Raw genomic sequence first — 13,176 nt, 5'->3', positions numbered from 1 at the left:
AATCAAAAGTTATACATGGCTTTTCTACTTACACAGAGGTCAGTGCCCCTAACTCTCAATTGTTCAAGAGTCAAATGTTTGTAAAACTAACCTATGCTCTATTCTCTCGTAAGAGCATAGAAAGTTAGAAACAGGCTCCACTATTTTAAATATGCTTATATTCCAATTTTACTGGTCAATACACAGTAAGTCCTTGGTGAAGGACAGGATTTAAATGTTGGGTGGTTCCAGCCCATTCTCATATTATAACAAAGGTCAAGGTCTGTATAAAAACGAATAATGGCTAGTGATCTTTTTATTCCATCCAGTTTGGATCACTAGGATAAAGTGTATTAAACAAGAAATTGATTCAGACAAATAAATAAATAAGAGATGTGGTGTTTCATTTAGACTTGGCCAGAAAATATAAATGCCCACATATTAATTTTTTCTGCTTTCTCTTCATCAGGATTTGAGGCCAGGAGACGTATCTGGCAAGCGGAACCTCTGGGAAAAGCAATCTGTGGATAAGGTCACATCCCCCACTAAGGTAATCTACTGGAAGGGTGAATTTCATAGGGTTTTTCCCCCTGTTGTATCCTGCAGTATGATATCCCAGGTAAAATGAGAAATACCACTGATCCACAGAACCTGGCCCAGGTGACCATCAGTTTCTAAAGACCCGTACAGAGGGCAGCGAAAGGCCAAGTTCATGGAGCCTTCGGCATTACATCCAGCATAACTAGTCCGTGGGATGGTGCCCAGTAAGATATTCAGGGAACGCTGTAGTGGTAGGAGTGTCGACAGCAGAAAGCCATACAGTATAAGCGTGGTCTGCGCTTCCTTACGAGGTCCAGGCTTGGAGCCCTAGCCATTTGAGGATCACCTAGGGAAAAACATCCATCTCCCTAAGCGGCTCCAAAGTCACTTTCTGGAACCATCCTAAGAGATTGCATCGCCAGCAGCCTAAAACTCAAGGTCGCTGTGGCGAAAAGTTAAAATAATATTCTAAAGTTAGGCAAAACTTGCTACTCTATGAAAACTAATAGCTAAGAAGGCTTGGATCTATCGCTTTTTTTGATCTTCTGCTCAAAGGGTTTGTTCATTCTTTATAAAGGAGGCTCTGGACAATATCTGAATGATGCTGTGACTAAAAATAGGACCCTTTGTCGTATAAGAGGCTAATTTGACTCCTTATCATAACCCTTCCCCACTCCCACTAATAACCCAGCCTTCTCCTTCAATAGAGGGAAATTGAAGAGAGAGGAATCAGAGACCAACAATAAGATTAGAACAGTTTGCTTATGGGTCTACTTAGAACTCTAAAAGCCAGAAGCACTTTTTAAGCAAACTTAGGACGGAAGAACCTCTCAAAGGCAACTGGAGAATCACTACAATGCACTGGATTGAAAAAAACTCCTACCCTTTTCTACTTTCTATGTGCTTTTAAGTCTGGTACCGTTGCCTAAATATCACTCTGTCTTCTCATTAGCTCTTGATCACTCTTACACTTCAAAAAAAATTGCTAGTCCAGCCTCTCTACTTAAAGTGACTTTTAAACAAGTTCAGTTTCCTAAGTCATTGCTAAATATGTTAAAAGTACCTCATAATGACCACTACAAACCCCTAACACTTAGTGAGAATCCACTATATGCAAGGCATTATTCCACCTTCAGAAGCTACATTATCTCATTTGACCCTCCAACTACCATGGGAAGTAGGGATTATTATTACCTCATTTAGAGCTGAGGAAAATGAGGCACAGAGAGATTAAGTAACATTCCCAAAGTCACACAGCAAATAAGTAGCAGAGCTTGGACTGAAACTCAGGCAGTCTCGTCTGAGCCTACATTCTTTACCATGATACATGCTGCTTTCTTTTGAAGGTTGCATATTATACACAAAATACAGAGTTTTAAAGTTCTTCGTATAATTTTCTCCTGGTGGAAGGAAGGGGATAGGAAAATTGTTCTTTAATTTGTTTGTTTGTTTGTTTGTTTGTTTTAAACAAAGAATGATCTTTTGTTGGCCTAAGCCATATGGCCCCTCTAGTATTGGTCTCTGACCTTTCAAAAATGGCAGTCCAAGTGTTTATATAGTCCCCTTTCCGAGTAGGAGAAATCTAGCTGTCCAGAGTCCATCATCACCGGTATAATGAGATGTAATGGAGCCCCTCTGGATGACATTGCCCTGAGCCGGGGTCCCGAGAAGGGGAGTAAAGATGTCATCGGGAATGGTAGATGCAGAGACCACCACTCACATGCAACACGACATGAGCAGTGGGGGTGGCACAAGACAGGAAGGCGACCGAGCGAGCCTTCACACACACTGCCCCTTCCTCCTCAGCCCAGGCCATGAAACGCTTTCCGCAATAACCATGATAATACAATCACCAGGCCCAGAGCTGAGTTTCTGAGGTAGCAGAGTAGTTAGTTGCTTTGCTCCAAACTGTCAGACTTACCACATGTCCTGCAGTCACTCATTTGAAATGAAAATATACACAACACATTTGAAAATGCAGATTCATAACACAGTTGCTCACTACTCCCGCCCCACACACACACACACTCACACACATCCACAGGTTCTGCATCATGGATTCAACTGAGGAGTGAAACTATTTGGGGAAAAATATGTCAAGTTATTGCTGACATCGGCCTACCTAGTAGGGCCTGCCATGGTTGCATCTGCATCAAACACGTACAGACTTTTTTTCTGGTCATCATTTCGTAAACAATACAGTATGTAAACTATTTATAAAGCATTTACATTGGATTGGGTATATAAGTAATCTAGAGATGATTTAAAGTATACGGGAGGATGTGTGTAGGTTATATGCAAATACTACTCCATTTTCTGTAAGGGACTTGAGCATCCACAGATTTTGGTATCTGCAGTGGGTCCTGGAGCCATTTCCTCTGGGATACTGAGGGATGACTGTACTTTAATATTTGTGAATAGTTCAGCAAAGATTTTTAGCAAAAAAAGAAATGGTACACAAACAAATAAGACTGTCAGATATAAGCTTCAAGAGTAGGGATGTAAGAACAGGAGGAAGACCATAAAAAAAAAAAAATAGAAGAAAACCAAAGGTAAGAATATTCTACTTCATCATCGTGCCTCAACGTGGCTGACCCTGGAATGCAATGTGTGGCCCTCCTGGCCTAAATTGACGTCCGCATTTAAAAAAAATTCAAACAAGTCCAACCCAATCTAGATGAATGCCATGGCAGCTAGGCAGAAGAAGGAAGAAGAAAAAAGGAAGAAAAAGAAGGAAGGAAGGAAGGAAAGAAGGAAGAAGGAAGGAAAGAAGGAAGAAGGAAGAAGAAGGAAGGAAGGAAGGAAGGAAGAAGGAAAAGAAGGAAAAGGAAAGGAAGGAAGGAAGGAGGAAGGAAGGGAAGGAGGAAGGAAGGGGAGGAGGAGAGAGAAAGGAAATAAGAAAGAAAGGAAAGGGAAAAAAATCAACGAGAGAACATAGACTAAAAGAAGAGGAGCATATTTGAGTAGAACGCCAGCAATAACCCTCCCTTTCATAAATATTTATCCCTGTCATATTATAATTCATTTTTTTTTTCTTCTGACACAAAACGGCTGGCTGGAGCGCCGTGGCCTGCTGATTCAAAGCTCTCTTCTCTTAGCAGGTCTGAGACAGTTGAAGAAAGAACCCCAGAGTAGCCACTCAAGATGCTGGACCAGCTCAGCTGAAGAGGGTTAATGTGCTCTGTTTTATATTTATGTTGATTTACTAAATTGGGTTCATTTCCTTTTGTTTTATTTTCCATTATCCCGGTAAACCTATGTATATTATCACCATATTTAATAATCACAGTCTAGAGATGTTCATGGTAAAAGTACTGCCTTTGCACAGGAGCCTGTTTCTAACGAAACCCATGCTGTGAAATAGAGACTTTTCTACTGATCATCAGAACTGTGTGTGAACAGTGATACCAACCACATTGGAAGTCAAACAAAAGGAGATTCAAGTTGAAAATTGCCTGAGGAATGTGTGCAGTATCCAGAAAAATGAACCGTAGTGGGTTTTGGTTTTTGTTTTTTTTAATTTTAAATACAAAAGTCATGTTGTTTCTGCACTTTAAAGCATGGAAGAAATTATCTTAGTAGGCAATTGTAACACTTTCTGAAACTAATTCATTTCAGATTTGAGATACTATAATGATGATTGTCTTTTTAAAAAAAATGTATTGTTAAGGTATTACTTTTTTCATGCTGATGAATATCTAAATCGGATAAGGATTTTAGCTGACAGGGGTACTGATTTATTTAGGTTGGTTGCTTTGTGGATTTCTTTGGTAGTGATAGTGAACCACGTTTTAGATGACCTGATCATATATGTATGTGCATACACATATACAAACACACTAATGGTAGAAAGCTTTTTCATGTGCTAGACTATTGTATTTAGCAGTATGTCCTTGTAACTAGACAATATCACAGCTTTTTAAAAATTAAAAATCACAATATTCTATTAATATTTCATATTTGCCAATGGAGACATGGCAGAATAGGTATCGATATGTTTTCGATGCCCGATAGATGACCTGTAAGGAAAAAGAGAGATTAAAAATATCAAAATGTCAGTTTATAGAATCAACATTTTCTATGAAACATAGTATTTAGCTTATAATTAAAGGCAATCTTGAAGACCAATGTGAATTTTACTAAATCTACCATCTGGATCAAACTCAAAGCTTGCCCAAAACTTTATTCTGTTAAAGCGAGTTCACAATAGGTTGGCCTAGATGATACCTGAGGTCTCTTCCTTTTTTCAAATTTAAAGACAAGAATTTTAGTGACAAGATTGTGCAGACTGAAATTCCATGGACAGGTATACAAAGACCAACTTTGGCTAATGTCTAGAAGCAGGGAAGAAAAGTAAGCAAAACCCACTGTTTAGAAGTCATGACAATACTTCCATCTTTAATATACTGAACCAATTTTTAAATTAAACTTTTCTACTTATATTATTAGTCATTGGTACTTATCATAAGTTGGTAATGTGTCGAACTTTGAAGAAGTATATATAACTTTTATTAGTTTTATCTTTTTCCCCAAGAGTCTTCACCAACTCATCATTTTTACACAATCCAGATATCAGATCTTATTTTAGCTTATACGTGTCCATCTATTCTTCCCAATAGATGATAAGAGTACTCCAGTGTCTTGGAAATATGTTCTAGCATAGAGATATATAGGGTAGTTCTATAAACTTATACCTCATTTGACTTAACCAAAATGGTCCTAGTCTCAATTCCTACCACAATGAGGGAACCTCCCAAATGACTCTTTTCTAGCTCTTTTTTGGAAGAGCTAGCCAGGGCAGTGCTGGCATGAAGAGTGACCACTGCCTGACAAAGTCTATCTTCCTCAAAAATCAGTAAAGAGTAATTGAATTCTCTAGCTTTTAGCGCACCTGGGACAAAGCAAGGAAAGCCGCCTAGACTGCACAAATCATCTGCCCAAGACAGAGTAGATATGAGTCTGTGATAAGATGAACTATAATCCACATGTAGTGCCTGATTTAGCATGGACTCCCATCATTGGGATGAAACAGATCAAAGTTTGAATTAAGGCCCATGGCGATGTAACATTGCTTTGTTGTACTTTTGAACAAGAGCTTCTGATCACTATTATATATGTTTTTCTAGAAAATCTAAAGTTGAGAAGAGAATATGTCGATCCTGACTTTTATTCCAATATTTGGATGGAATACATTTTAGGGTAGAATTTTGTTTAGTTTGGATTTAATCTTTTGAAAAACAAATTCTTTGTTTACCTGTTTGATTACAACGCTCTTTGTTATCTTTAAGAGGTAAAGCTGCAAGGTGACTAGCATGTTCTGTGAATCTGCCATTCCTAAAAATTTTATAAACACTTGATATTTGTCACTGATAATTGATCGCTGCAATAAATATGTATTGTGAAAAAGCATCCACAATAAATGGAATTCCTCCAAACACCTTTGCCTCACTTATCTTTATGTACTGTATGGATTACAAGAGTTATTTTTGTTGTAATATAGATGATGGCATAGCAAAATGTCTATTTCTGATTAAGACTTGGTTTCGCTCTTAAAAAAAAAAAAGCCATTTTATATTTTTTAAAAACTTCTAATTACAGGCCATTTTCTAACAGTTGTCTATACCAGAGTAATTTTCAGTAATTTTCTAACAAAATACTGAAAATTACTCTGGTATAGACAACTGACCAAACATGTACAGAACAGGTTGAAAAGAGAGATTTTAAAATTTCTTTTTCAACAAATTATCAAATATTCCTCTATCCTCCTTCTCATTCCCAGTGCTGTCAAATAGCACCTTTCTTGATCCTGAGATGGCACAGTACTGTTTCCCCAAAGGCAGTGCTCATTTAACATATACCATTCATTTGAAGAATGCTCACTATTGGCAAGGCACGGACGATTACATTTAAATCCCAAGATGTTTCTTCATTGTAATTTAGCATTTTTATGTAGCACTATTTGTCCTGAAATCTGAGGTTCTTCTCGTAAAGGTTTTAAATTCTGAGTCCAGAGCTTCTGACAGTCCCCTAAATCCTGCCCATATGATTGAAAGAATTAACTAAGTTACTGTAACGTAAAATATAATTAGTACTTTTTACTACTATGTCCTAACAAAAAGGGAGATGGAAATAAGTTTAGACAATAAGATCGTTGTCTTCGAAGTCAGTTCACAAAATGAAAAGAATATAATGTGTAGTACTAGTACCAAGCTGACAGGATGAGGGATGGGTGAAAATTAATTTTACAGTGTGCATGGTCAGGGTATAAGATATTATGGTCTCTTGTGTGATATAGAGGGGTGTATTACAGGGATTTTCCTATCCTCGCTTGCATGCGGTCTCCAATGGAAGAACGGATAAGGAAAAAAGATCTCGCAATCCTAAATATGTGTTCTACAGAAGAAAGAAGGTCTCGATTTGAGTGCCGTGTCTATTTGTGTCAAGCTTATTAATCATGTTGTTCAAACATTCTATGTCCTGATTTTTTTTGTGTGCTTTTGTTCTGTTATTGAGGGAAAAAAGCGAAGCTCTCCCACTATGATTATGGATGTGTCTGTTTCTCCTTGTAATTCTATTACTTTTGTTTTCCATATTTTAAGTGCATATAGAAATCTAGAACTATGTCTTCCCTGTGAATTAAATAGTTTATCATTATGAAGTGAATATCTATGTGTAGCAAAGATTTTTGACTTGAAGTTTTTTTTCTACTCTTAATATTGCTACAATGCATGATGTAACGTTTTCTACCCCTTTACTTTCAACCTTTGTATATCCTTTAGTTTTAGATGCATGTCTTTGAAAATCATATGGTTTGGGTTGAGTGTTGATCCAGTCTGATCATCTTCGAGTTTTAACTGGACTATTTAGTCCTTTTATATTTAATGTAATTATTGATATTTTCACATTTAAATAGCATTCTAATTAAGTGCTACCTATTCGAAGTTGCTTTTTCTCTCTTGCCTTTATGCTGGGAATTCTGCTTCGGAGCATATGCTGATCTACAAGAGGCAGCTGAGAAACTGGGCTAGACTTTTGGCAACCCAAGGGGGCTGGGGAACAAAAGAATCTTCTAAGCGTCAGGGATGAGGATTTGTTAAACTACTTCCAGATTACAGGTCTCCAAAGAGCTGCCTCCTGAAAGTAAGGATGAGCTTGAAAGAATCTGGTCTTCATTCAGATCGCTGCCTGCCTTCACTCTGGGGCACAAGGACATTATTCTAGTGGGGAGGTAAATGATAAATGATAGACGTGAAAAGTTACAAAATATTGAGTAACAATTCAAGAATTTAGAGATAAAATATCACAAGGCTTTAGTACATAATTGTCAAAGAATTATGTACTACATAATTCAGTGTTTAGAGGGAGGGCAGAACACTTCAGCATGGGGTAATAAGAGAAAAAAAAATATTTGCCTTATATTGTTTTGTGCCCCCAGAGGTATACCCAGGGCTCTACACATAATGGTGCTTGGTAAGTGATGAGGTGATGACTTCCTGACCAACCCGATATATAAACTGCTAGATGTACTGCTGTCAATTTCAGTAGAGTTCTTAAAGAGTTCTGACAGGTTCATTTGTTTTATGACATTTTCGTTACCAGATTTATAATTCCTGTATCGACCCAGCCCTGAACCTCAGCTCCATAAAGAATGTTGGCCTCTTTACTCAAATACAGATTTAATAGCAGAGTTTTGCCAAAGCATGCTTTTAGTGATGTCAGCTTTTGTTATCTTGAAATATAATTTTCCAAAAAAAAAAAAATGTGTCATGAAAATAGATTTTAGAAGTCTCAAGCGGTCATTTCTACCTAGATTAAAAAAAAAATAAAATTCATTCAATAATCTCTTACCGAAGGTACTAATATAAAAATTGTGCAAAAGAACTATAATCATGTAGAACACAAGATTACTTCCTTAGCTAGTTTTCAACCTACATCGTTAGTGACACTCTATAGGAACGCAGGGGTCACTGCAGCACGGTTGAGTAGACGCCCAAGTATCAGAGGGATATGGTGTCATTACCACCAATTGGAAGTGAGCTGGTCAAGGTAATGAAAGCTGACATTTATTGGGCCCTCAGCAAGTTCCAGGCATTTCATATGTTATTCACTCACTTAATCCTCACAACAACCCTACGTGATAGGTACTACCGTGTTATTCCCACTTTACATGTAAATAAGTTAAAGCATAGAGAAGTTAAAAAGATTGCTCAAGGTCATACGGCTATTAATCCTTTTCCCATTTGGAAAAAAAAATGCAGCTCGCTGCCAGCATTAATTTAACATCATGCATACGAATGCCACATTTTCTAGGATTTGCCATTTTCAGAGATCGAGAATTACTATATTTTGTAAATGGAAATACCGCTATTAAAAACAGAATGCTAAAAATAGAATGATGTCATGTGTTTCCAAAGACGATAGATATATACTAGAGCGATGCGAAAATAATAATAAAAGCAAGATATCTGGTGGCAAACTTTGGGAGTGAGGTTAGGACTGTAATCAGCAAGTTATCTAAACGCTGCAGCCACAAGCGCCACAGAGTATTCACAGGGCAAATGGGAAATGGGTTAAGTGGCAGAATATTTGACCCCAGGCTGTTGGCTCCTGAGCCCACGTTCCTAACTTCCAGTCCCCTCAATCTCTCACCAGAGATTGTTATTGTATAAGAGCATGCCTTGAAGAGAGCCACTTATCAGGGCCAGCTTGGAGCCACCACCCTCCTCATGAAACCCACAAAAAGCAAGAACAGCATTTGAGACCGACCTTGTAGACTTCGACTCAAATATCTCAGTTAAGAAGATATTTTGCCCTTTTCTTCCCCAGTCCCTGCTCATCCTCACACAATGAGGAACTGGCACCGACAAGGAAGAGTAGATGAGGAAGGTTTTGAGTTTGAAAGTGAATTTTAAAATGTTCTTAATACAAAATTCCAGAATGAAATCTTAAATAACAAAACCCAAGTTACAGAAATGTGTCCTCCATGGAAAAGGGGATTTCACTGTTGCACAACTCAGAAGCAGTTTGGGGTAGTGGTGGCAGGCGAGGGGGTGGGGGAAGGTTGTGGAGACTATTTCATGTTTTTTGTCGTGAGACTTCACATTGAGCCTGGGAACCGGTCTCTCTCTTTTGAGGTGATTTATACCACCCAATTTTTGCTGAGCAAGCAGGGGGCATTCTTCCTACCTCATTTCCAAGTGTTTAGGAGAATGATGCTTCACTATTGTCCCCAATTTACACAAATTCTATAAACTAATAATACAAACTGATTCTACCAGTGATAGAGGAATTAGGAAAGGCTTCACTATGGAGATGATTCTTGGGCTGAGTTTTGATAAGCTGACTGACTGGGACGGATCTCAAGATTTGAGCTTAAAAACAGTTTGAGAGGTGTGTTCCTATGCCGGGACATCCTAGATTCAAACAGTCTGAGAAAGACCAAGACGAGTACTAGAAGGATGACTCCAGGGCTCCCAGGACCTAGTATGGCTTCCTCAACCAAATTGTGACAAGACTTCTCCTGTCACGTAATCAATAACTTGTGATGTCATAAATAACTCTACCCTGGTCACTTCATATTCTCATTTAAGTCTCTGTTCAACAAATTCAAAATGATATAATCACACAAAATAAAATTAATTATATCCCTAATGCAACTTACATTTGCCGTGTTGCCAAAGTGAACTTTCTTCCTGATTCCCACACTGGTAATTGTGCCTTCTGGAGTATTGTTTTGTTTTTTTCCCTCCTTTCTTACTCTACTTTTATTATATTTTATACTGCAGGTTTGCAACAAAGAAATTCACAAAAATGTTGGAGGAGGAACAGTTGTTGCAGGGCTAAAGTTGCCTTCCCAAATGTAGAAACTGGCTATATAAGGAATCATGTAATGTGATCATGTAAATATTTGAACTAAATATCATGAGACTTAAGTCCCAACTCTGTCATTAATTTCTTGTGTAACCTGGTTGTATCGTTTCTTGCAGCTTCACCGTGTACGTGACATCCTATGGCTCGCAATCATGACCCTAAAATCCAACAAAAAAAATGGATTCAATATACAAAAATTCTCTGTGCATGTCACCTTTAGTGATATATGCATGACAGAAAAGAAGTTACAACTATAAAAGGTTAACTATTTGTTAAAAGAGTTTGATCTAATATATGCTCTATGTCTTCTTCTGGAAGGTCCAAATTTCTAAATTGCTGACCTCAAAAAAAAAAAAAGCTGTTATTTTTCAGAAACTTACAAAATTTGAAGAGAGGATATTAACTTATTTCTATGCTTAAGCCAAATTGCTTTGTCCTTTCTTTCAAAGTTGCTACAGTCCATTATCTCCATTTCTACAATATTAAAAATCTCATGACATGTTGTAACACCCCACGTGGGCATCAAGCATCTAGAGACATTTTTTCAGTTACACTGGAAAAACTGTTCCAAATATATTCAATTATTCACCAGAGCTAAAGATCGGGGTGGGGAGTCAAGATGGGACGTACAAGAATAATGTCTAAGTCTGTTATGGGAAGATCATATTTAATTAGATAATACATGCAAAGTGATTTGCATGGTGCCGCACAAGACAAGTGTTCCATGTTACCTAACGATTACTGTATTTAAAGAATCTCTGAGCTGATAAGAATCTTGAGAGCTCACCCTAGGATATCTATGACTCCTCTATCAAGTATGTTTAATAAAGAGAAAAATTTCATTTCCGAATCGAATAAAGATCAGTCACACAATAGTGCAGCATGCAACTAACTCAGTGTGGGGTACAAATAAAAACCAACTAACACCCGTCTTAACCAGGATGTTCTTACTGCCTCCTCCACGACGGAGAAGGGTCACGGCAAACAACCTTCGTGCAGAACCTAAGGACAAAAATCACTGTCCCGTCTTCTCCACGCCTAAATTCCCTCGCCAGCCCTAGCCCGGAGAGCCACTCTCGCCCAGCTCAGGATTCTCTCCGCCCCTAGCTCCCGTCATCCTCCGGGGTCTTCCATTCTCTAGCCAAAATCCCACAGAGGGTCCTTCCCTCCTTGCAGGTCGCTTGGTGATTCCCGAGGGCTGCCGAAATCTCGCGAGGTTGGTCCCGTTGCTCTGGTAACGAGCGGCCCTGCCTCTGGGTGAAGGGCGTGGCTGTGGCTGTTAAACTCGACCGTAGTTACCTCGGGCTCCTTCCCTCACCGAAGGGACAACTGCCCTGGCCGGACGACTCGGGGCAGGGGTTGGGCGGGGACGAGAGGCCAGCCGAGGCGGGACAGTGAAGTCCCCGCTTCTGAAGGAAAGGAAATCACGGGCCGGGCGCTTCCTGCGGGAAACGAGTGCGCGTGGACGGACCGCGCCCCGGAAAATGAGCTCTTGCCCACACTGCCACATCCAGTCGTGAGCGTGGGAGGAACATTTTGATGGCACGAATCGTGGCTTAATCGTTCTTCCTACTAAGAAAGTCAGCGGACCTGCCTAGGTTCACCTGCTTTTGCTTCCTCTGCTTCAGCTGTGGAAGATACACTCGGAGCGCCCCTTAGATCACTGTGTGCGCGTGCGTGCGCGGTCGGCCTGTCTGTGTCTGTCTGTCTTTCCTGAAGCTCGGGTTATAGCAAGTCTGCCAGTTGGTACCCAACTCAAGGGGTTGCTGCTTGGGGTGTTCTATTCAAGAACTAGAAGCGATTGTCGCTAGGTAATTTTACTTAATTGCAGCAAGTAAAGTGGAAGATTCACATCCAAAGCTCTGGCTCACTAAAGGGTGGCTTAGCCATTGCTTGTATACACTCTGATTAATTAATTATATGTCGACTTCTTTGCTGTTGGCTAAACTTATCTGGTCGAGTTCTCATCAAGCTCATCAGGTTACAGCTACACCTGCAAGATCCTGTGCCTACATTTTAACAATTAACAAGAATAGCATTTAGTAAGAACCACCCAGACCTTGGGACCCTTGTACGTACTCTCTAGCACTGGTGTGTGCCTCACATGCTTGTGTGAAAAAAAATAGAATCGAGATTTATGCCAATCCAGTTTCTCAGATTTGGAATTGTGATCCCCAGGCTGAAACTTAAGTCTGTTAGTACCGAAGGTCTTAATAAGACAGACTTCTCTGTTGCATTTGTAGTTATTGGCTATCGAGCTTGGACTGCCTTCTATGCACTCTTTTTCCTGAACAGGCTTTTCGTGGAGAGGAGCTTAAACCATTAGATTCGAAATTGGTCAGATCCTTTGGTCTTTCAAAAATAAGAGAATCTTAACAAGGAATTTCTGTTATTCCACGGCCTTAATAATGACCACTTAGGAGGATACTTGCATGGGAGAGAAAATGGTCATTGCCAATACAACCTTCTGAAAGCTACTGAAATTTCAGTAAGACAAATATAATTGAATGTTAGAACAGAGATAGTATTTAAAGAATATTAACCAAAATATAAAGAGAAAAAAAATCTGTTGCAAGCATTTGAACTACTTATCAATTGAAAATTAAGCAGAAAAAAATTCTCTTGCTACATTTTCACTGCCCGAATAAGGAACAGTAATTTTTCTTTGATTCGTGATATTTTTAATGCCTCAGGATTATTCTGAACTTGCTATCGCTCTGTGGTATTTAATTGTAAATATAGGGTGTAAACGATTTGGCTGCGTACCCTGGAGATTCTTTTTCGATT

At 39.0% G+C, this 13,176-nt stretch overlaps 2 protein-coding genes across 7 annotated transcripts in view; both read left to right on the top strand.

The window, feature by feature from the left end:
- Positions 1-5,956, top strand: part of CALD1 (caldesmon 1) — a 171,416-nt gene extending 165,460 nt beyond the window's left edge. Inside the window, 2 exon segments of the mRNA XM_039860609.1 lie at positions 449-529; positions 3,621-5,956. Of these exon segments, the coding sequence (XP_039716543.1) occupies positions 449-529; positions 3,621-3,626 (87 nt within the window). The 3' untranslated portion in view covers positions 3,627-5,956.
- A 5,707-nt stretch (positions 5,957-11,663) lies between these two features.
- The window catches only part of AGBL3 (AGBL carboxypeptidase 3), a 48,893-nt gene continuing 47,380 nt past the window's right edge, over positions 11,664-13,176 (top strand). For 2 of the 6 annotated variants that reach the window (XR_005652336.1, XM_039860608.1), the window contains exon 1: positions 11,700-12,460. The gene's annotated coding sequence lies outside the window, so the exon portion shown is untranslated. Of the gene's footprint in view, positions 12,461-13,176 lie in introns of all 6 variants that reach the window. The other 4 variants (XM_039860603.1, XM_039860605.1, XM_039860607.1 and 1 more) reach the window with 4 other exon arrangements.

Source organism: Pteropus medius, unplaced genomic scaffold (genome assembly GCF_902729225.1).
Source record: "Pteropus medius unplaced genomic scaffold, Ma_sr-lr_union100, whole genome shotgun sequence".
Taxonomy (NCBI): domain Eukaryota; kingdom Metazoa; phylum Chordata; class Mammalia; order Chiroptera; family Pteropodidae; genus Pteropus; species Pteropus medius.
The sequence above is the reverse complement of the archived record's forward strand: the minus strand, read 5'-3'. Positions and strand labels throughout refer to the sequence as shown.